General features: G+C 39.6%; 1 protein-coding gene across 1 annotated transcript in view; it reads left to right on the plus strand.

Moving 5' to 3' along the window:
• ADGRA3 (adhesion G protein-coupled receptor A3) overlaps positions 1–25,581 on the plus strand; it is a 78,704-nt gene that overhangs the window by 44,048 nt on the left and 9,075 nt on the right. The window contains exons 12-15 of the mRNA XM_023757741.1: positions 7,853–8,066; positions 8,275–8,483; positions 16,497–16,621; positions 17,679–17,802. Coding sequence (XP_023613509.1) covers positions 7,853–8,066; positions 8,275–8,483; positions 16,497–16,621; positions 17,679–17,802 — 672 coding nt within the window. The remainder of the gene's footprint in view (positions 1–7,852; positions 8,067–8,274; positions 8,484–16,496; positions 16,622–17,678; positions 17,803–25,581) is intronic.

The following is a 25,581-nucleotide window of genomic DNA, read 5'->3' on the forward strand; positions in this document are numbered from 1 at the left end:
TTTATTGCTCCTGATTTTAAAGACATGAAAGTATCATGTGCTTTTGGCTTTGGGCCCACTGGATCTAATGGGAAATCAGCCTCGAGACAAGGCAGTTAATCAGGCAACCTGTATATCAAGATTTTTGGCAAAGAAGTCCAACGTGATATGTCTTGAGAAAATGTGTGGCTTTTTGCAGCAAGAAAAATCAAAAGCGTTTTTATGGATTTTTTTTTTTAATTTGGGGTTTAGATGTGTTTCATTAAACTACATTGAAGCAAATAGTAGAGGTCCCTAATGGGACCACATTTTTTTTCATTTAGCTTGGTGTGGCCATGTGTGACTGTGTTCTCTGTAGATGTTAATTACTAAGTACTTTCTTTGGCTTGTTTCTGAAGTGTAGGTCACAGACAGGATTGCAGTCACTTAGGTGGCTGCATAGTAATTGATCACAAAGGTGTTAGGCGTTGATGCATTGTAGCCACTCAATAAATATTGAATGGGTGAGTGAATGAATGAAAGAATGAAGAGTTCATGTATTTTGTCATACCTTATCCCGGTGACCTCCACAGGGCAAGCTAGTTTGCTAAATTCAGAAACAGCCCAATTCCTCCACTACCAACACGTTCTCAACTAGGTCAGGATGGCTGATGATCATCTATGTCCTTGGTGTTGAATACTCAGAGGGAAGTTGTCATGATGCATGTGTGCTTCTGGTCTCTGTGAGCATGCGTGATGTACCCAGCAATACTGCTGCAGGCTTGCTCCCTGCCTTATTGCATTTTTTATTGCTAAGAAAAACCACAAAAGGAATAGAAACAGCATTGCACACAAGCCCATGAGAGAAAGGGGTGTGTCCTTGAGGAGCACTTACAATTGAGGAGTCCTTCCATCCGAGGGGATCATCGTTGGTGGAAAGAGGTAAAAAAAAAATGGCAAAACCCTATATATTGCATCGATTACACAATCTACCCCTCTGGGTAAGAAAAGTTTCTACTTGCTAAAGTAGAAAGCTTTAAGTGAGCACTCAATTGTGTCAATTTCATGCTATTCTACCCTTTTATGATCATTTTGTGTCCAGAAACCAAGAACACATTCCACTATTATTCAAGCCTCATACATGGACATGATTCAAACTGAGTAAAAGAGGAATGTATCCTTTGTGACACAAAATCAGTTTAATGTCGGCAGCTCACAATGTTTTAGCACTTTAACAGAAAACTTTGCATTTAGTTTGCTAAATTCAGAAACTTTATACCAGGACAATTTATATTCATTGTGCCTGTGTTCCCCCCCCCACCCCCCTCCCGGCCGAATGCTTTGAATATAGCAGTAGATAACTCAAACATCCAATAATTGATTATATTGCCCTTCAGTGCTAGCATATGAAGTTAAATCCATAAAAACGCAGTCCTTAGCAGTGTCGGAGCCGTCCTTGATTACTTTCCACATGTTTCTTGAATCTCTGTCCTTTTCCATTTACTAAGCATCACAGCCTGGTTTGGATGGACTCCTATCCTGTGTTGCCCAAACCATTGTTACCTATTTTAGTCTTTGTGTCTCCAGGCTGTTCCTTACAAATTGATCCCTGCCTGGCCGGTGTGGCTCCATGGTTGAGCATGGACCCATGAACCAGGAGGTCAAGATTTGATTCCTGATCAGGGCACATGCTCGAGTTGCATGCTCGATCCCCAGTACGGGGTGTGCAGGAGACAACCAATCAGTGATTCTCTCTCATCATTGATGTTTCTCTCCCTCTCCCTTCCTCTCTCTGGAATCAATTAAAATACATTTTTAAAAAATTTATCCTTCTCATACAGATTAGTCTACCTAGGACTGCTGTTTGGCCAACAAGTGCCAATACAACTGTGCCAGGTAGTATAGTATTGAAATGCTTCCTTACCTTTGGCCCCCAACTGCTGCCACAGCCCATGAGTGCCCGCTCAGCCCTGCTGATCCTACAGGGACACCACCCAGATCTGCGCGGTGTCTGTAGAGCAGAGGGCGTCTCGGAGACTCCTCCCTCTGCAGAGGTTGTTCTGATGGTCATTTTGTGCATCATGTCAGGGTGTTCATATTGTGAACATCATCCTAAATCTTTCCGACATGGAAATGACCTTGTACCCCCCTGGTAGATACTTCCTGTCTCTCTGGAGCCTGGCTTTTGTGTGGCTTCATCATTTGGCAGTTATTCCTTCGCTGCATATCTCTTCCTACCTCCTCATCCTTTTGTCCAGTAACAGCAAACTGCCCGTGGCTTCTCTGCCAACCACTGGCCCTTCTCAGGCCAGGCTGAGGCTAATTCTGCTGCTGGAATTTCCTCCTCCTCTCCTTCCCTCCCCAGTTCCCTGGTTGTGTGTTAACACCAGTAGACATGTGACCTTCACAAAGTCTTAGCTAATTCCATCCCTGTCTGTCCTCACTCCTCCATCCTTATTTCCTTTATTTCTCTACCTCCCTCTGCCCCTATCACTCTGCTCGTCTCTCTGTATTACCTGTTACACGTGAACAAGCTGGGTTTTGTGCCTCCCACGCTGGACTGAGGACTGTCCCAGGGCAGAGCTAGTGCTGTAACCATCGATGATTCCAGCGCTGGGCCTTACTTGCCTGGCCAGTGGGAGGTTGAATTACCTGTCATCTGACTCTTAAAGCACCAAATCTAATATGTTTCACGACCAAACACTTTCTGACACCTTGGGCACCATAATTCAGATATGTTAGCATCACAAAATATTACTTGTGAAAGACTTTGTTTTATTGGTTGGTTTTTTTTTGTTTTTTTGTTGTTGTTTTTTTGGTGTTTTGAAAGAATTGGTTCTTTAAACCTTTCTTGACTGTAATGTAGAAATCAGTTTTTATCTACCTATGTATCACCTATTTCCCTCATCTCCGACATCTGGGGCTTTAGCCCAACTGAGGTCCTTTTACTTTTACAGAGCAGTTATATATATATATATATTGCTTCCTGCCTTTGTTTCTGCCCTTTTTCGTGCCCTCAGCACCACCCCTGCTACTCTCCCAGTAAGCCTCCGTGCACATGGCACCATCCTTTCTTCCTCAGAATTCATCACTGCCTGTCAGTCTCATGGTGCCTTGTTCATTCTCCAGAATAATTAGAAGCCGATGTGATGGTGAGTTGAGTTATAGGGCGGAGAGAGGCCAGAGCATATGGTGACTAAGAATGTGGGCTTTCTGCAGCCAGGCAGCCTGGATTTACATTCTGCTCCCCCAGTTAACGGCTGTGCAAACTGGGGCAAGTACTTAACCTCTCTGATGTCAGTTCCTCATCTGTTACACAGGAATCATGAAATGGTACTTAACTCAAAGGACTATTAAGAGGATTAAATGAGGTAAATGTGTAGACATGTACAACAGTGCCTGGCCCAGAGTAAGCTCCTAATAAATGTTAGCTCGTATTATTGTTTTATTATAATTGTGGTCCCTCTCGTTAAATGATAGATATTTGAGGGCGGGAACCTGGGCTTATTTTATTGTGTATCTCTAGTGCCAAGCACAGAGCAATGAAACATTCAGTAAATGTTGAATAAAAATTAACAGCCATACTTAATTAGCAAAGAAAGTCAGTTTAAAAAATTAATTCTAAAGGCAAACATAATCCCTGTTCATCTTTAGCAGTGAAATAATCAAAAGGCGGTATGCAGTTCAAAACTAAATAGACACAAGAAAACAATTAGAATGCATCGTCATATCTATCTGTTTAAAATCCAGTGTGGTTGAGGGTTAAGAAAACATGGAAAAAGTAGTTTTTATTCTTTAAATCAGGTGGCTCTTTGATTCTTTCTAATTTTAGTCTTAGACTTTCATAGACTTCAACAAATTAGGATTCCAGAGAAATATAATTTATCAATTACATGGTGGTGGAACTCTAGATTGTTCTGTAAGGAATGATGTTAAAATCTAGAAGTATTTGAGTTAGCATACTTAACAGTTTCTTCTCACCTTAATGTCATTGTAAATAGATAAATATATATGACTTTAGCAATTTAGCAAATAAAGTCATTGTAAGAGCTCCATGATAACATTGATTTCATTTGTGTTCATACTTGGTCACTTTTTAATATTGAAATTAACACCAGAATTGTAAAAGTGAAAACATGATGAGCTTCTAGATTATTGTGGGAAGCCCGCTCCTCCCTCTTCGCTCTCTCTCCTCTGCCACCAGATAACCACTGGCCACAATGCAGCATTAATAATAACAAAAATACCGCCCATCTCGTGTGGCGCAGTGGTTGAGTGTCCACCTATGAACCAGGAGGTTACAGTTCGATTCCCAATCTACACATGCCTGGTTGTAGGCTTGATCCCCAGTAGGGGGGCAGGATGTGTGAGTGTGTGTGTGTGTGTGTATGTGTGCGCAGGAAACAGCCCATCAATGATTCTCTCTTATCATTAATATTTCTATCTCTCCCTCTCCCTTCCTCTCTGAAATCAACACTAATACATTTAAAAAATAATAATAGTAAAAAAAAAAAACCCACCCACTCACAGTTCCTTAGCCTTCTGTTTTTGTCATGGCCATGATCACATTTGGTCCTCACATGTGTTTGTTAGAAAGATCACTCACTAGCTGTGTTTTGAGATGTGACCCCGAGATGACAACAACTGGGCAGTGATGGGCAGCTGCTGTGTGGTGAAGCTGAGGCCCGGGTCCTGGCTTCTTGTTTCAGGCCCTGTGTTCGTTCCTCCTGGGGTGACATAGGCGCTTCTAATAATACACATCAGATACCAAAAACATGTACTTCCCAAAGGATTCTAACAGAGATGTTCCTCACTTATTAGCTATAATTCATGTGTTTATATCTATTTCCATTGCTGTGATCCACACTTTTAAAAATTAATATATGTTTAAATGAAATTATAAACACTGTGATTCTTCACTTCAGGCCATGTGGCAATAGGTATAATCATGATAAATGTAAAAAATTAAATAAGTGTCTCAGTGATTTTTTTACAAAAACTAGATTTTTAACCTTTTTGTAATAAATGATCAAACCTTCTTTCAAAGAATTAAATATACAGATATTAAATTCTGTATAAACCTCTAAACTTTATTGATATAGCTGAAATTTGCTTTTCTAGCTCCTCTAGGCTACGCTGTCTCCATCACAAGGAACCTATAATTATTATTTAGTAGTATTGTTTATTGGACTCTGCAGGATATTTTAGAAGCCATAAGTATGGATCAGTCTTGAATGAAGCTCCCATTTCTCATTGACCTGTCTATACACTTGGGTTTTTTAAATAGTTGTTTGTTTGGTTTTACAAGTTTAAACTTGTGAAGAAAAAGTTTTTGGAGTTCTAGGAATTATAGGTGTCATTTAATTTTTCAGCTCTCTGTCAGAAAATATTACTATGATTTGTTTAAAAAGATGATTTATATTAAGTAATACTTTCCTAAGAACTATGCTTTATTTTCAAGAAATTTTTTACTAATATTTTTTAAAATATATTTTTATTTATTTCAGAGTGGAAGGGAGAGAGAGATAGGAAATCAATGATGAGAGAGAATCATTGATCAGCTGCCTCCTACACGCCCCCTACTGGGGATTGAGCCCACAACCCAGGCATGTGCACTTGACCGGGAATCAAACCTTGACCTTCTGGTTGATAGGTCAATGCTCAACCACTGAACCACGCCGGCCGGGCATCGAGTCATTTTTTATTGATTGATTGCTTTTTGGGGGGTAGGGGGAGGAGAGAGAGAGAAAAAAAAATATTTGTTGTCCCTTTTATTTATGTATTCATTGGTTAATCCTTGTATGTGCCCTGAAGGGAGATCAAACTTGCAACCTTAGAGTATTGGGATGATGCTCTAACCAACCTAGCTACCTAGCCAGAGCTCTCATCATTTTGTATTCAAGAATTTTATACTTAAGTTTTAATAAATATCTTGTATGTGTAACACTTTTTCAAGAAACATTTTAATCAATCTGTTGATGTTTTTCCTTTCTTTAAAAACATTTTATTTTATTTTTCCAATCACCATTTACCCCCTCTGTTTTTTCCCTTTTTTGAATGCCTCATTATATACTTAAAAGAAATGTATACACTGAATAGAGCTGTATTAGATTGATGAATGAGTTTATAATACATTCTGTCCCCCTCCTCAGATTATATTTGTGACAATAGCAGAAAACTTTCTATGCATTTTCCTAGATGAAATATTTCTAATATTTTCTAGGCATCTTCAGTTTAAAAAACTGTCAATATTCAAACTCCCAAAATACTTTCATTCAACAGATATTTGTGGGGATCTGCTGTGCTCCGACATTGTTCTAAGTACAGCAGTCAAAAACGAACTCTCAAAATTATTCACCTGCCTAAGTAGAACCTTTTTAAAACAAAAACAGAAACGTGTGACACGGACTTTTATTAATTTTATAAACAATAGGCTACTTTTATCAAATATGACTGCCAGGAACTATTATTAACCTGAAGAGGGGTCTAGAAAAACCAGGGAGATTATCTGCACTTAAAATTCCTCCTGCTCTAGCTGGAGGGCCAGACAGTGAGTCACCTGTGAGGCTGCCAGTGTGAGTTATGCTAGAGATTGTGCGGGAGGGCGCAGGAGTCCAGAAGAGGGAGCAAGTAACCGTAAAAGCAGTAGACTGAGGACTCAGGTAATTAATCATAAAAAAAAAAGCCCTGTGTAAAGGACTTTGTAAAGTCCTTCTCTTGGCTGCCAACCTTCCTCATCCTGACCTGTCCTTTACCTTGCCAACACAATTATCCTGCGAAACATCAAATCTGCCATGTTTGAGTTTGCCAGACAGAAGAATAGTGGAGCATTTCAGCCAGGGACACTGGCCGGTGCAGTATTTTTCACAGGGGCATAAAGAACGGAGGAGAGCTCACATATAGAGAAATTCCGTGTGGCCAGATGATAGTTGTGGTATAGGGAGTGTTAAACGCTGAATTTGAGACATAGATTTTATCCAAATGATATGGTGTATTTTGTTAGGTTTTGGGGGGCAGTATTCGGTAATAATTTGAGAACCAAGAACATGATCAGATTTATTTCTTAAGAGGAAATTCCGTTGGCAGCGTGAACATTGGATTGGAGAGAGAGGTTGGTTGGTGCCAAGGGAAAGACTGTGATAAATTCTTAAAATAGGGAGTTTTGTTTGAGATAGTTATTATTTGCCTCCTGGGTTTATAGATTTATTTTTTATTGAATGCTGAATAATTTATTAGTTTAAAATTCCTAATAAAGCAGTCTGAAAAACATGCAGTGACCAGCCAGCATCTTCTGTTGTTCCTATTTGTTACTCTGTTTTTCTAAACATTATGTGTTTTCTTAGTCTCAGGGAAACGTCTAAAAGAAGAATTTGCTGAATCTAAGCTTCTATTATGTTTGTGTCATTTCTTTCTTTTGCTGTTCAACAGTTTGAATCCATCATAAATCACCTTAAAGTTCCATAAACCCAAATTAATTATACTCACATTTGTGATATGCTACATTTGTACTTATTTACCAAATTTTGTCATCGTAAAATTGTCATAAAGAGTGATCAGAGATACCTGATCTGTTTAATGCTAACTGCTTCCACCGTAGATGATATCCTGGGAAAATTCACTCTGGTTTGAAATTATTTCTTGTTTACTTCTTTAACTTTGAAATAGAGTTTCTTTTCTCTTTATTTTTATAGTCTTTGCTTCTTATGATGTTATGTGTTCAGACATTTCACTGAACTGATAAATTGTTTCAGCTATTAAATTTTTATGTATACATTTAAAAAAGTATTCAGCATTTATTTGGAAAACATTTGTAAACTATGTTAAATATTCTTGCTGGTTTCTACATACTAATACCACAACCTTTTTTTTTTCTGCTGTTGTTGTTTTCTTTCAGAATACTATTGTAGAAGCTTCTATTCAACTCCCACCATCCCTTTTCTCACCAAAGCACAAAAGAGAAGTCAGACCAACCGATGACTCTCTCTATAAGCTTCAGCTCATCGCTTTCCGCAACGGAAAGCTGTTTCCAGCCACCGGGAACTCGACGAATCTGGCTGATGATGGAAAACGCCGCACCGTGGTCACCCCCGTGATTCTCACCAAAATAGGTTTGTACGTGGCATATGCCATCCTGTAGCGGCCGCGCAACGCGAGTTTATTATTCCCTGTTCCTGCAAATGCTTATTGTTGTTCCTTCTTGTTGTAATGAGCCACCAGCGCAGAAGGATAGTGCACAGTGCCCATTTGTGTATAAGTTTGACATTTAATTGTTCGTGAAGTTTGTCTCAGAAATGCTTGCATTTCCCTTCCCTCCAGATGGTGTGAGTGTGGATGGCCACCGCATCCCCGTTAATGTGACTCTGCGTCGCATCGCGCACGGAGCAGATGCCGTGGCCGCCCAGTGGGATTTCGACTTGCTGAACGGACAAGGGGGCTGGAAGTCCGACGGGTGCCATATCCTCTACTCGGATGAGAATATCACCACCATCCAGTGCTACTCCCTGAGTAACTACGCTGTGTTAATGGTATGGCAGTTGCTCACTTTATGCATAAACACTGAGTTTCCTCGTTTTTTGTCTTATGCATAGTTAAACTCAAATGAGGATTTAAAAACAAAACAAAACAAACCAAAACTTTTAACATAATTGCTCCCTTTACGTAACAGGTGATGTTTGGTGCAATTCTGAATTTAAAGGGAAAGAAATCAAGTTCCTACCCAGCGCAACGTATTTGATGGAATTTGACATAGGAATTTTCAATAAACTCTGTAAGTGAATCAGTTCACCTAGGTAGACTTTGACCTTAAGATCTGGAGACATCTTGGGGTCTATACAGTCCAACTCTCAACCCAGTAAGTGACTCATTTACCCACAGATAAACAGTGAGCAGTGAGAGATTTTTTTCTTTGGTCTCCTTTTGAATTTAGGGCAGTGGTTCTCAACCTTCTGGCCCTTTAAATACAGTTCCTCATGTTGTGACCCAACCATAAAATTATTTTCGTTGCTACTTCATAACTGTAATGTTGTACTGTTATGAATCGTAATGTAAGTATCTGATATGCAGGATGATCTTAGGCGACCCCTGTGAAAGGGTCGTTCGACCGCCAAAGGGGTCGCGACCCACAGGTTGAGAACCGCTGATTTAGGGGCATAGTGATCATTTCAGTTTCATCTCTGTAAGCAACAGTATTGACACAAATCATGTCTTCAATTTTAATGCTACTCAGGCTAATGTTTTATGTTGTTTATCATTATTAATCTTCGGTAAAGTGACTAGTTATTAATGCACAGGGACAGGTCTTTTCATGAATGCGTTATTTATGTGAATCTGATCCCGAGCTAGCAGGTATTAAATTAATCATGCTAATTTTTATTTTATATTGCACTTACTATAAGATACTAACATCCTGCAGCATCGATGCCTGTATTTAGAGTGCAGTGGAAGGAATGGCTAATGAACCTGAAAGACATTTCTCAGGAATGGCCTGAGGCTAGCCTGGGAGTGAGGTCGCCCACGTTTTATTTCTGTCTCCAGCTCTGAATCTGTTATCGCAACAATATTTTATGAAAGCCTTAACCAGCCTTGAAATAGGATACATTTTGCTTTTGGTGATTTAGTCTCTTCTTGAAAAAAAAAAATGAAAGAGCCTTTACCACTAGAAATGATCTTAAAGCAAGCTTCAATTAGAATAGATGTTCCTCAACTCTTGTTTCGTTTGTCTCTTTGCCCCTCAAATTAGTATCTGTTACCTGGCACCCCTGTCAAACAGAAAGAGTAAATAGATTGTTTAGCGAGGGTATGAGGCTTGCCTTTTCCACTGACATCCATTACCAAGTGTTATTCATCCCAGGGGACAGAGGCAGGGTCTTCTATCCTGTTTAGACTCAGCTGTGCTTATATAAGTCGTTTATCCTTTTGGGTTTAAAGTTTGTGTTGATAGTTTAGGAATCTCCTCACAAATAGAGGATGTTTCATTTCTGTAAGTGTGAGTTGGGTTTCTGTAAGTTCACAATGTATTAACTTGTAGTAACCTTTCAAATTAAAGCATGAACTATTGACGAAAGTATGAAACATTTTCCCTTTCCGTTTGTAAGTATTTTCTCATTCAGGTTTTGATTATAAAACCAGAAACTATCAAGCACTGAAGGAGAAACAATAGAGATACAACATTGTCTGAAATTTATATAATAGTTAAGTAGAAAATGTTGGGGAAAATAAATGAGACACAAAATACACACAAAAAAGGCATTTTATGAGCTCCACTGGTAATGACCTGATACAGTACCATGCGAAACTTTTATTTTTATTTAATCTAATACCCGTTTTAAGCATCTATTTTTTTGAACTTCCTAGCTGTTCTTCTAAACTATTTAAATTAGTATAATCCCTTTCCAGAGGAATAAGCTATTCTTTTATCTTTCATACTTTAATCTTTTAAAAAATGCTAAACACAATTCTTTAAAGCTAAAATATAGTACTAAGACTTTGTTCTATTTTCAAAGAATATGCTTTCTTTTGCTTTTCTTAAATATAATTGTGCCACCTAGAGGCTGTAACTTGAAATGTATCTAAAATGTTGACAAACATACTAGTACATAATAAAATTAGTATGTGGGATTTTTAGAGTTGCTAATTAAAGGCTATTAAATGAAGTTATACCTACTCTCAAATAAGTAATGTCTAAAATAGAATAAATGTCTTTTAAAAATTGGAAGTTAGTCCTGGCCAGGTGGCTTAGTTGGTTGGAACATCTTCCCATACAACAAAAAGTTGCAAGTTCAATTCCCAGTCTAGGCACATACCTAGGTTGTGGGTTTTATCCCTGGTCAGGGCACATATGGAGGTGGCAACTGATTGATGTTTCTCTCACATCCATGTTTCTCTCTTTTTTTCTTTCTCTATTTCTCCCTCTCTCTCTCCAAATAATCAATAAATATATCCTCAGGTGAGGTTTAAAAAACAGAATCATAATTCAACATCTTTTTTCCTTACCTGACACTAATTTGAATAATAGATAAAATCCTATTTTTCTTGAAAAAGATCTTCATATATTGTTTTATATAGCAAGTCTAAATTTCTGTTTTTGTAGGTAGCCCATAATTCTCCTCCTGATCTGATTTTAAAGAATATTGTACAAAAAAATGAGACAAAAAGAATATATAGTTTTTGTTTGTTCATTTGTTTGTTTTTAGAATATATTTGTTTTTAAATCTCAAACAGATACTGTAGTTTGGTTCAGTAGACATCCTGCCATAACCCATTATATCATAAGGTCTCTGTGGGAGCCAGAGAAAAAGTAAAACAGAAATTGGGTCTGTTTGAATTAGATGATCGGAGAAAGCCAGTTGGGTCAGGAAAAATTCTAGGAGCTGGGTCAGTAAGAAACAAACAAACAAAAAAACTGAAATATCAAGTAGGTAATGATTAGGGTCAAACCATTTATGTAGTACTTAATACTTTAATGGGTAAGAGTAGTGAAGATAAAATCATCTCTGTATCTTGAATCTTCTTTGTTATTGTATTCACCTAGAAATATGTGAAACTAGAGAGCACTCATTTGTTCTTACAACTCTCTAGTGTTGCTTTTAAATATTCTTTATATAAAACTTGCCAAATAAAAGCAAAGTTTGGTTTCATTTTCTCTGTAATTGAACATAAGAGCTAGTCATGTTTCTGTTTATGTCATTTTTAAATAGGGACTGCATGCGCATGGATCAAAAGTTATAATTATTTCTGCACATTAATGTACAGTGACACCTTGATTCCCACCCCTCTCTCCCATCACATTCTCCACAAAATATGTAACCACCAATTAGTTTTTTGAATATTATTGAATAGATTTTCAGGCATATTGGAACAAAAAGGAATACATTTTCTTCCATGTTTACAGGAAGCTTCCATGCTACAAACATTGTTCTATACCGTGCTGCCTTTTTTTTTTTCATGAAACCACAGTTTACAATGATGATGGTTTCCATGGAAAAAGAAATTTTGTGATGATGAGATCTAATGATGATATGACAGTGGTGATAATGACCGAGACGGTGGTGATGGCAGTGGCTAATTTACATTAAGCACTTATGTACAACTAGGCACTCTTCTGAAGTCTTTATAAATGCATTAATTTATTTGGTCACGATAACAACTTCATGAAGTAGAGTACTGTTATCATTGCCCCCAGTCTACAGATGGAAGAGCTAAGGCATAGAGAGCTTAAGTGCCATGCCCCAGTTTACAAATTTAGTTAGTCTTGGAATTGAGATTTGAATTCAGACTTCAGAAATTTGTATTTTTTAAGACATTTTTATTGATTTCAGAGAGGAAGGGAGAGGGAGAAAGAGATACAAACATCAGTGGTGAGAGAGAATCATTGATCAGCTGCCTCCTGCATGCCCCACACTCGGGATCGAGTTCACAACCCATGCATGTGCCCTGACTGGGAATCTAACCATGACCTCCTGGTTCGTAGGTTGATGCTCAACTACTGCACCATGCTGGCTGGGCCAAAAACTTGTGTTCTTAATCACTTTGCTAAATCTTTATAAAATCTTCTGATATTGGTATAAAAGAGCTTCCTCATCCCTTTTCACCTTTGAATATTATTTTATGTCCCTACCATAATTTATTTACATATTCCTCTATTTTGTTGGGTTCCAGTAATTTGCTTATACAGTATTATTTTGCACATTTAATAGAAAATCTGGAAGATGGATTCTCAAGTGGGATTGGTAGTCAAAAGGGGACCAATGCTTTCAATTGAGATACTGAGCAAAGTGCACACATCTTAAATATGTGGCTTGCTGATATTTTTACATTAAAACACCCATTTAGCTACCATCAAAATCAAGATTCTTACTTGAGCACTTGGTAGCTCCCATGTGTTTCTTTCTATTTAATTTCATTCACCATCTCAAGGGATAGACACCCTTCTGATGACTATCAGAATAGATTAAGTTTTGCCTTATATAATTAGCATCCTATAGTACGTACTTTTTGTGTGTCTCCTGTCTTTCTCATTACTTATATCTGTGAAATTTATCCTTGTTTTTGCATGTAGCAGCATTCCTACATACTAATCCATTGTATGCAAATACCCAGACTTGTGCATTCTACTGTTGATGGACATTTGGGTTGTTGCTAGGTTCTGGCTATCAAGAAAACACTGCTATGATTATTCATGTACGTGTTTTTGGATGGGATGAAATAGTTGGATTGAAGCTATCCCTAACTTTAGCTTTAGTAGATAATACCATACAGCTGACCAAAGTGGTTGTACTGGTTTACAGTTGCACCCATAATGAGAGTTTGAGTAGCCTCGCATCCTTGCCAGTGCTTGGGGTTCTAAGTCTTTAATTTTAGTCTTGGTGGCGGTATTATGATATATGATTGTGGTTTTACTTTGCCTTCCTCTGGTGACTAATGATGCTGAGCACCTCTTCATTTTCTTATTGTCAGTTTCGGGACCCCCTTTTGTGATGTTCTTGCCCAGATCTTGCCCTTTTTAAAAATTATCTTTGACCATTTTTTAGTTTTATTGAGGTAAGATCAATATACAGCACTGTATAAGTTTAGGTGTACCACCTGACGACTTGACTTGCATATGCTGTGATATGATTACCACAGTAAATTTAGTTAACATCCATTATCTCATAGGGATTAAAAAAAGAAAACTTGCTCTGGCCTGTTTGGCTCAGTGGCTAGAGCATCGACCTGTAGACCAAAGGGTCCCAGGTTCGATTCCGGCTAAGGGCACATGCCTTGCTTGCAGGCTCCTCCCCAGCCCGGCCCCTCATTGGGGCTCATGCAGGAGGCAACCAATTGATGTGTTTCTCTCATATTGATGTTTCTCTCTGTTTTCCCCTCTCTCTTCTACTCTCTCTAAAAATCAATAGAAATATATTCTCCGATGAGGATTAACAAAACAAAAAAAAGAAAATTTTTTTTCCTTGTGATAAGTTTTAGAATTTACTCTCTCTGCAACTTTCAAATAAACCATTTAGCAGTATTAACTATATTCATCATGTTACATGTTACATTCCCATACTTACTCATTTTATAACAGGAAGTTGTACCTTTTGACCAGCTTTATCCAATTCCCCACCTCCCACCCCTCTGCCTCCCATCCCTTTATGAGGTTTTGTTTGTTTTTGTTTTTTAAATCCACATATAAGTCTTGGCCTGTTTTTAATCTGGTTATCTATTGTTTTCTTATTGACTCACAGGGATTCTTGATATGGACTGTGAACAGGAGCTTTTTGTAGGATTTATGTGTTGTAGATATCTTCTCCTCATCCGTGCCTGATCTAATCCATTCAGGCTGCTGTAATGGAATCCTGCAGATTAGGTAGTTTATAAACAACAGAAATTTATTTCCCAAAGCGCTGGGGGCTGGAGGTCCAAGATCAGGGTTCAGTATCTGGTGAGGGCCCTCTTTTGGTCCTCACATGGTGGAAGGGACAGGGGTCTCTCTGGGGTCTCTCTATATGGGCAGTAACCCCATTTGTGAGGACTCCCCTCTCATGACCTAATCACCTCCCAAAGGCCCCACCTCCTAATATCATCGCATTGGTGGTTAGATCTCAACATATATGAATGGGGTGCGGGGCAAATGTTAAGCCTATGGATATGCCTTTATTCTCTTTCGCTCAATGTTTTCTTTTTATGGCTGGAGTTTCTTAATTTTCCTGAAGTTTTTTTAATAGTTAGTGCTTTTTATGTTCTATTTAAGACATAATGATAGTCTCCTTTGTTTTCTTTAAGAAGCTTTAATGTGTTTTATCTTTCACATGTAGGTCCATGATTTGACCTGAAAAGACTTTGTGTGCTGTGATGTCAGGGGAGCAAAATCTTTAAATTATGCCTGTTTCTTAGGGGAAATTTAAAAAGCAACATAGAAGTCATAGTCTTTTTTTTTTGTCTTTTTTTTTTTTTTTACTTTTCTGATTTCAGATCTATTTTAAAATTTTAATGTATTGGTAAACTTTTTTGAATAATTCTTTATATTCTGACAGAATGTACCCTACTTTCTTCCATTGTTCAGATCCTGGTGAAATTAGAGGACTACTGATTTATACTTATCCTTGTTATTGATACAATGCTAATGAACTCTTTAAAACTGCCAGTGAATTTATATAGTGATTCTCGGGCTAGAAGTAGCTTGAAAATAAAGAAATATTTATCTGTCAAGGAAACAAAGATTTTGAAGAACACTTCTTTCATTGATTTGTGTCCTTAATAATAATTTTTGTGATTTTTAACATACTTTCAGGTGTTCTAATACTGCTTAATGTCTGCAGACAGCTTTGCTTTTCACTCTGAGCTCATTGTTTTTCTTGGACTTTGTACCCTATAGAAGAGTGACTATGATCACCACTTAGTTTGGGGGTGGACTGTGTCCTGCAAGCACTGGTGGCAGATGGACACTTCCTGTCTCATCACTGTGTTGCAAGTGTGACTGAAGGTCTCACTTTTCCTTCTCAGGGGTGTCTCCTAGTGGCCGTTTTTGGGCAGTGTATTTAGAAATGTTTTGCTTTTAGCATCACCGTCTGTATTTATTTACTAGTATAATTAAAAATGATTTTGATTCAGGTTTCTACTTGACTTCTCTTGTTTGAGATCTTAACATCTTTCCTATCCTAATCGTAACTGTCTTAAATAGTTGTATAGTCTCAAGAATTGTGGGCCATCAAGATAGGCTTTTCTTCTTTTATTTGTTCTCTCTATACCAGAGGCCGGTAAACCCTGGCAAGCATTTGACCCACCAATTCAGGCAGGTGCTGTTGGTTTTAAATGCTGGAAAGCTCAGAGTGATTTGAAAATTTGTAAATGGCCAGTGGTTTTAAGTACCCACACCATGGCCTCAGTTTGCCTCGTGGTATGCAAAGTCCCAACCATTCACTGTCTGGCCCTTTGTACTGTCCCCTGGTCAGCGTCTCTGCGGGGCATCTCTTGCATTTGGGCAGGTCGGTTTGCTGTGGCCACCAGGAATGGCCTGTGGAAGCCGTGCCCGCAGTGACCAGGGACATAGTCCTCGTGTTTTTCTCCATTCGTCACTTTGAATTAGGAGTCACTGCCCTCTGTTTCAGAATCGTTACTTTCATGTACTATGTCACATTCATCTGGCTTTTGAGAAACACTTATTTCTGTTCAATGTAAATATTACAATCTGTAATATATTTTGGGAACTCAATTGGTGCTTTGTCCAACGTCTTATCAGGTAATATCCAGCTACCTGTGTTGTTACTCTCTGCCAGGGACTTGGAAGGCATGTTCACACCTCCTCTTGCCCTTACCCCAAACCTGCCAGACACTGGTGGCATCTCCACTTGCAACTGCCCCCAGATTACACAGCCAGCAAGAAAGTGGTGACGTGTGTTGAACAGTTCCTAGCGGAAGGCAAAGCAGCCAGTGCCTGGAAGGAGCCTAGAGGCCAAATGCAGGGACCAGAGTTTTGTTATCAGTGTGTTTTCACGGGAGAAAATCTCAGAGGTTACGTGTCCGGAAGAGCTCAGCTACAGTGATGCTTTCTTTCCCCTCAGGACCTGACAGGATCTGAACTCTACACCCAGGCCGCCAGCCTCCTGCACCCCGTGGTCTACACCACCGCCATCATCCTTCTCCTGTGCCTGTTAGCGGTCATCGTCAGCTACATGTACCATCACAGGTGAGACATACAGCCTGGCGAGTGTAGGACTTTGATGGAGAGGAGCTTATTTTACATTTCACTAGGATAATACTGACCGTTTTTGTGTGTGTTTTGCCATCTTTCCAGGGTAAGAACAATTATTTTAGAATTCATACAAACTGTGTTCATTTCATGTAGTTTGCGACATAATTAGTACATGAGATGGTCAGTTTAGTTTTTACAGCCTCCAGTCAGTTGTATCTGGGAGAGAACATGGCAGGTCTGGGAGGGAGGCTGGGAGGGGGGCTGGGCAACCACCAGGGGTGAGGTCAGGTGCCGGTTGTTACCTGGAGCCGTGTCTTCCAGAACCAGAATGGGGGGTTATTTCTGGTTTATGACTTTTTCTCTGTCCCGATATCCTTTATTTTATAGATGGCATTTTTGAGAACGTTTGTGGCATTTAAGCACGAGGTATGGTTTTTGTTCATTGGGGGCAGAGCTACAGAAACTTTGATGGTAGGAAACAGTGCACTGAAGGGATTTGCTAAGCAGCAACTCACCTTAGAAGAGGTTTTGATAGAATGTATTTTCCTATTCAAGCTGGACCTGCATGGCATTTCTTGACATTTAGTTAAGAAACAAAAGGAGGTTTTGATATTAAAATAAAAGAAAGAATGAAAGACTTCAGCATTTTATTAGGAAAGGCCAAGAAGAAAAGCACTGGGCAGGGGTAGGTCAGGGAAGTAGAGATTGGCACCTTGCAGAAATCACTAGGAAGCAGACAAGTCATTCATCTGTCACAGACATCGGAAGTAACAAAAGCCCACATGTTTCTTATGGAGAATTTCTTTAGCCTTTAGTGGGGGCAGTAGTTTCATTTATGACTTGTCTTTTTTAGTGCGTAAAGTTAAATGTTAAGAAACGATATTGAGTTAAATGAGTTCTCAAAGAGTGTGTGTGTGTGTGTTTCTGTCTCTCGGTTTGATAGCTTATGAAATCTGACGTTTTAAGCTTAAAGTTTTAAAGGCAGGTACTGTAGTGTCCTGCTTCAAATGTACTAGCCTGAATATTAATATTTTCCTTTTTCTTTTAACAGTTTGATCAGAATCAGTCTCAAGGGCTGGCACATGCTTGTGAACTTGTGCTTCCATATTTTCCTGACCTGTGTGGTCTTTGTGGGAGGCATAACCCAAACCAGAAATGCCAGCGTTTGCCAAGCGGTAAGTCCGAGCAAAAAACTGAAATGGAAAAAAAGTGCTGCTATTAGAAAGTGATTTCATATGTTTCATGAACTATAATAGGGAAAATGTTCCTTTATTTTTTTTCTTTAGCTAATTTAAGTGGAACGGAATGTCTGTCCCTTAAACAGGTGCCAGCATGCTTTAGGTTTTCACTTGTCATTTCCTAAGGAGTAAATGACTGAAGGGTCTTGTCTCTGTAGCTTTAGGAATTCAGTGCTACTTGTTACATCTGTTATAATGCTGAGCGTTTTATTTAAAATTTTTACTAAATCCTGACTTTGACTGAAGAAGAAGCAACATTTTCTGTCAGTAGGATTTTTAAAATTATTTTACTTGGCCCTAGCTGGTTTGGCTCAGTGGATAGAGTGTTGGCCTGCAGACTGAAGGGTCACGGGTTTGATTCCAGTTAAGGGCACATGCCCGTGTTGTGGGCTTGACCCCCAGTAGGGGGCATGCAGGAGGCAGCCGATCAATGATTCTCATCATTGATGTTTCTCTCTCTCTCTCTCTGTCTGTCTCCCTTCTTCTCTGAAATCAATACAAATATATATTTTTTAAAAAATTATTTTATTTGTTGATGAAAACAATAGGAGTTAGAAAATGATTTAACTGTAAGATAAAACAAGATGCTTCTTAGGTGTGGTAAATATGAAGAATTAAAAAATATTCAACTTAATTTTAAATAATTGTTATATATGTAGCCAAAGAATTATATAGAACAGGGCAGGATGGGCAGGGGTACTGGTGTGTGACCAGTCCCAGGTACAGGAACATGCCTTACATGCATGACCTGGCCAGGACAATGGCCTATTCCAGGCACCAGCACGCTGTGGGACACATAGGAGATGTACTGGTTTTTGTCAGGAGAGCATCCAGGAAGGATCCCATAGTCTCTGAGGGGGTAACAGGAAGTAATCTCCATCCTGGTCCCTGTCTAGCTCGTAGGTCCAGCAGCAGTCACATCTGGACCAGTCAGTCACATCTGGACCAGTTTCTCCTCCACAGATGGTTGTAAGATTTTTATAAAAGTAAAGGATCAGCTGGGCCGGTGTTGCTCAGTGGTTGAGCCAGGAGGTCAGGGTTCAGTTCCCAGTCAGGGCACATTCCTGGGTTTTGGGATCCCTTGCAGCCAATCAGTGATTCTCTCTCATTATTGATGTTTCTGTCCTTCTCTCACTCTCCTCTCCCTCTCTCTGAAATCAATAAAAACATTTTTTTTTAAAGTAAAAGATCAAGGATAGCCAGGACACTTCTGAAGAAGAAGAGTAGAGTGGGGAGGTTGTCTGTCCTTCTAGTCATCAGAGCTAAGTAGGCTATTTTAATGAAACTATTATTTGGTTTAGCGATCATTAACTTGACCAATGCTGTGGAAGAGAGAGATCAGAAGCAGACCCGTGTGGAACTTTGTAGAAGACAGAGTTGCGAGCTTCGTCAGTTGGGTGAAGAGAGACCACTGTTCAGTAAAGGGAGCTGGGAAAGTCTAGTTGGGAAAAGGTGGACCTGGATCTATACCTCATGCCATATTTCAAACAAACAAACAAACAAACAAACAAACAAAAACCTCAACTCTGAGTGTATTATGTTAGACTTCACATTCGATGATATCACAATTTGGGGGATAAGGAGGGATTTCTTAAGTATGACACTAAGAAGGCATTGACTGGAAAAGAGATAAATTTGACTAATTTAAAAATAAGACCTTTTTTGGTTAAGATTTCTTAGCAAAAGTGAAAACACAAGACAGTGTTCTCAATACATACCACAGACAGCATTAGAATAAAAAATATATAATCAGTGAGAAGGCCAACACTGAAAGCCCGGTAGAACAAAATGACATGAGAGTAGGCAGGCATTTCGTAGACCTGTAAATGCCCAGGGCCAATATGCACATAAAGAGAAGTTCATGGAGATGCAAATTAAGATCACACTTAGTTAACTAGCCTTTTCTGTGGGCAAAAATCAAGCCTGACCCTGCCAGGCATTGGGCATGTGGATCCACAGGCTCTTTTTATCCATTGTGTGTGTGGGAATGTAGCTGGGTGACTCTGGGAGTCTTTACCTTCTCAGGCTAGGCATTCACATACCCTGGGACATGGGAGTCCCACGCCTGGGCTGAGAGAGTAAGCTTGCCCATATGTAACTTTGGTGTGCATATGAGTATGCATGTGCATATGAATATTCATAGCAGCCCTATACACAGTAGCAGAAATCTGGAAGCAACCCAAATGCCTATCGCTGAGAGAGTGAATGAATAAACCGTGATATTATACAAGAGTCAATACTAATGGATTGCAGCAATGTGTAACTATGAATATGTCATAGTACCATAAATTACATTTCCTGTTATCTTTTTTTATAAAGATAAGGTAACTAAAATGAAATTACACTTTTAATGAAGTGTGCAATAAAACTGTCATAAAAGGAAAGCAAGGGGATGATAAACATACGATGCCAGGTGCTGGTTACCTTGGGTGATGGGGATCCTATTTCAATATGGGTTTTTTGTCCAGGTCTTACCGTTTGTCTTGTTGGTAGATTCTTGAATACTTATTAACACATTGCGGATGGATCATGAGAATTCTTGCTTCATATTACACAGTGTTTTACAAAGTATCATACTTTAAAAAGATATTAGCTTGTAAGAACATGTAATAAATAACTTCAAAATGCAATGGGTATTTAATTTTAAAGCGTGCCTTTAACATTTATGTAAAATGTGTTTTGTACTCGTTCAATAGAAACTTATCTGACCACTGGGTAAAGCTTGCAATAAAACAACTGTTTTCCAATGTGTTAAATACATATATATATATGCAATTGTCCCTGCGGGAGTTCAACCAGGAGACCGGTCATTCACTATGATGTGTGCTGACCACCAGGGGGCAATGCAGAATGAAGGAAGGCCCTAGCCGGTAGCCAGAAGGAAGGCCCCGATCATCCCTGATCACTGGCCAGGTCTAGGGACCATACTCATTCATGAATTTTGTGCACTGGGCCTCTAGTAACTAAATAAATGACTAAATGAAGGCAGGCCATGCTTGATCCAATCATTAACATGTGCCATGAACCTAAAGGCAGATGATTTATCCAATTGTGTATATCTGAGATGTCATTTAAAATGTAAGTGTAGCCTAGCCATCATGGCTCAGTGGTTGAGCATCGACCTATGAACCAGGAGGTCACGGTTTGATTCCCAGTCAGGGCATATGCCTGGATTGTGGGCCTGATCCCCAGTGTGGGATGTGCAGGAGGCATCCAATCAATGATTCTCTTCATCATTAATGTTTCTCTCTCTCCCTCTCCCTTTCTCTCTAAAATCAATAAAAATATATTTTAAAAAATAAAATACTAGTAAATAAAATGTGAGTCTGGACAATGTAAGAAGTGTTGAGGATTCAATGACTAGAGAGTACAGGGCATACAGTAAGTGCTCAGTAGATGCTAGCTCTTACTATTACTGTTATTATTGATGAAATTGCCTCTCAGCTATGCAGAGCATTTCCCTGTTTTAGGCTATTACTGTAACTTGAAAACAACCTTGTTTGGAGCCCTTTAGAAGTCAGGCAATGGGTCTCACTCAGGTCAATAGTACAACTTAGCCTTCCCCTCCTCACAGGCTCACTGCACTTACCGTCCTGGTCTCAGTTTACTGTTACTGGTCCAGAGACACTTCCTTCACCTCCCTCATCCTCCTGTGGAGCTTATTAAAATTCCATGGTGCCTACAAAACCCTGTAGCTGGCTGGTGTTTGCTTACTCACTGTCCTGGCCTCTGAGCTCTGCAGGGGCAGAAATCACATTGACTTGACCTAAGGATCAGTCGGGACTTGACCACAGTAGGTGCTTAGCAAATATTTGTTGGGTGAGTGAACAAAAGGCCTCTGTTTGCAAATAGTAGAAATCACTCACCCCTGGAGCCGTTTTGAGCATGAACTATTAGGAGAGTACTTAGCACACCGTGATAGTAATCATTTATTGAAAAATATTCATTTTCTTGAAGCAGGCACATGCATTGAGTTCCCTAAGGACGGCAATAGAAAAAAACAACAGCACATTGTAAACATGGCTGCCATTCATTGTCCTGAAGGGTGTTTTCTACCTTTTGTAGAAAGAAAAGGAGAACAATTGCTGGCCAGTGCCCATTTGTTAAAGATTTGCATGAAGAGGGAAAGGCAAGTCTGTGTCTGTTTCCACATGTCCGTCTGTTCTCACAAAGTCCTCCCCGTTTCTGAAAGACATAGCCTCACTTGTTTCTGACTCAGACATGACTGGCTGCACTTGCCTAATGCAATCTGTACTTAATTCAGTTTGTAGCCTACTGAGAGGGGAGTGGTGAATGCAGAAAGGAGCCACCTAGGATGCCAGGTACTAGCAGGTAGGTTCTAATTCTGTGACTTCTTTAACAGCCAGTATGGCTAGTCACTTAACCCAGTAGGGGCTTTATGTTTCTTCTCGAACACAATGGATTGGGCTAGTTAAGCGAAATGAGCATTAAGGTTCTTCCATCTCTAAAACTGAACTCTAACATGGACACATTTCACATGTTTGATATGTGCACATAATAGGTGTAGTCATGTCTTCCTTGTCTGCCTTTTAGAGCTCACCTATTTTATGGACAGTGTGAGCAGGCTCTGATACAGTTCCCAGCCCGCAAGGATTGAAAACAGTCAGGTATTTCCCACTGTGGTTCCAAGTCAGTTCCAAGTGGTACCTTGGGTACTTACTAGAACCTGTAACTCTTTTGCCAGAGGAGCCGAATGAGTGATGATAGAGTAACAGGGGCTGTTGACTGCAGGTTGGAAGGGATCGAGGCTCTGGGTCACGATCCACCGCCAAATAATTGCTTCATCGTTAATTTTCTGGTCCCTGGTTTCCTTAGCTTGCAGTGAAAGGATTTGGCTGGGACTCATTTAAGTGACCTTGTTGCTCTACCACTTCATGATTTAATCAACTAAATATAGTGCCAGCTGACCTTCTAAGGTGTCCTTTCATATCTGTTATCCAGCAGACTGCTGCAATGGCATGGGAGGTGCGTTGGGAGAAGTTTAGTCAGGGAATAGTATGAGCTTTTGACTTGCCAACTGCTGCAAATGTGTTATCTTAACTTTCAGATATTAACCCTAGACCACACTTCTTATTCATCTATAATAATCTGTAATAATAATCTATAATAATAAAAGTATAATATGCTAATTAGACTGGACATCCTTCCAGATGACCTTCTGGATGAAGCCAGGGCTGCGAGGGAAGCCCGGGTCCTGGGTACCTGCCAGTGGCCGGAGGGAAGCCCAGGTCCCGGGTGCCAGAGAGAAGCCAGTGCTGGCAGCCAGGGGAAGGAAGGCCTACTCTTGCTCGAATTTTGTGCATCGGGCCTCTAGTCTAAACTAATAAAAGGGTAACATGCTAACTAGACCGGATGTCTTCTAACAAAGCCTAGGTGGCAGGGGCCGAGGCAGAGGCGGTTAGGGCTGATCAGGCCAGCAGGGGAGAGCAGTTAGGGGTGATCAGGCCGGCAGGCAGAGGTGGTTAGAGGCAATTAGGCAGGCAGAGGCAGTTAGGGGGGATCAGGCAGGCAGAGTAGTTAGGGGCGATCAGGCAGGCAGGGGAGCAGTTAGGGGCATCGGGCAGTCAGGCAGAGAGGTTAGGGGCAATCAGGTAGGCAGGCAGAGTGGTTAGGGGTGATCAGGCAGGCAGGCAGGTGAGCGGTTAGGAGCCAGTGGTCCCAGATTGTGAGAGGGATGTCCGACTGCCAGTTTAGTCAGACATCCCTCAAGGGGTCCTGGATTGGAGAGACTGCAGGCCGGGCTGAGGGACCCTTTCCCCTGCACAAATTTCGTGCACCAGGCCTCTAGTATATTTTGTAAGTACAGAAGTAAAGTCTAAGAGATTGAACTGACTTGCCCCAAATCACTGGGGCTATTGGGTGGCAGAGGCATAATTTAAATGCCAGTCTCTGACTCTGGACATCCCTCATTCCCATCACTGTGCTTTTCTATTCAGTGAGGACCAGCACAGCATAATGGCAGGGGTACGGGCTTTGGAAACCACCAGGCTTGGGTTTTAATTGTGGCCCTGCCTCTGACCTTGTGACCTCTGGTGGGTGAATGATTGAACTTCTTTCAGACTCAGCCTCCTTGTCTGTAACTCAAGGTCATTACGACTAACTGAATGGTGGTGCTGGGAATATAAAATAGAAGCATGTACACAATTGTCTAATACAATGTTGGGCACATAGCAAGCATTCAGTAGTGGAAGCTGTTAATATTTTAATGTTTGCATGTATTCATATATGATTATGTGAATATTAAACATTGCTTTTGCACACTTGCTATGCATGCTGCAATATCTTAGGGTTTTTGGTGGTTAAGAGTATGATTGTTATAATTTCTGATATCCAATATAGGAGAGTGTATGGTTACATACCTATATATTCAGTACAGTTCTTTAGGATAATGAATTAATATCCATTTTGCAGCATTAGAAATTGATGTCCTGAAGTAAGGTGACTTAAGTGATCATCTGTTGCATTTAATATCATTTACATGTCTATGAATTAGATCACCTATTGCCAAAGCATTTACAAACTTTTCACTTGTATTTCTGGTTTATTTGGAAGAGATTGTGATAGAGTTGTATTTGAAGTGTAGGTGGATATCTGATGGGGAATACAATAGGAAGTACCTCATTCCAAAAGCTAAGAGTGCCCTCTCTACTAGATCTCACTTCCTATTCTCTTCTGGTTCCTGTGGAATGTTTGGTGATTTGCTTACTTGACTGATGACATCACATGACTAAAATTCCACTATTGGTCATAATTGTTTAACTGAAAGGGTTGGTATCTTTGAAATATGAACACGTCTCTAGAAATGTTGAAATGTTTTAGAAAACACTTCAGAAATCTAAACGTTGAGTTTTCACTCTTAGATCTAAAACAAGAAAATTCTCCTGTGTCGGTAAGTCTGTTTTTTGTTTTTGTTTTATTTGTTTCTTTATCTTATTTTTTAGATTCCACATATCAGTGAAATCATACAGTATTTGTCTTTCTCTGACTTATTTTACTTAACCAAATACCCCCTAGGTCTGCCCATGTAGCAAATAACAAGGTTTAAATTTTTTTCTATGGCTGAGGAATATTACATTGTGTATGCGTATATGCATATATTGAATTGTATATATTTCAATATTATTAGAGTACAATAATATTCTAATATACATACAAATACATACATTCTCCCCCCTCCCCCCCCCCCACACACACACATCTTTACCCATTCATCTATTGATGGACACTTGGGTTGCTTCCATATCTTGGCTATTGTAAATAATGTGAGTGAACACAGGGGTGCATAAATATCTTCAAATTAGTGTTTTCATTTGCATTGAATAAACACCCAGAAGTGGAATTGTTGGATCATATAGTATAGTAGTTTATAGTTGTATAGTAGTTTTAATTTTTTTGAGGAAACACATACTGTTTTCCATAGTAGTTACATCCGTCTGTATTCCCACTAACAGTGTCAGAAGGTTTTATTTCTCCACATCCTCACCAGCACTTGTTATTTTATTGTCATTTTGAGAATAGCTATTTATCACAGGTGTGAGATGCTATCTCATTGTGATTTTGATCTACATTTCCCCGATGATTAGTGATGTGGGGCATCTTTTCATGTGCCCATTGGCTATTTGCATGTCTTCTTTGGAGAAATGTCTGTTTAAGTCTTCTGCCTATTTTTTAATTGGTTGGTTGTTGTTTGTTGAT

The sequence above is a fragment of the Myotis lucifugus genome, unplaced genomic scaffold, assembly GCF_000147115.1.
Source record: "Myotis lucifugus unplaced genomic scaffold, Myoluc2.0 scaffold_112, whole genome shotgun sequence".
Lineage (NCBI taxonomy): Eukaryota > Metazoa > Chordata > Mammalia > Chiroptera > Vespertilionidae > Myotis > Myotis lucifugus.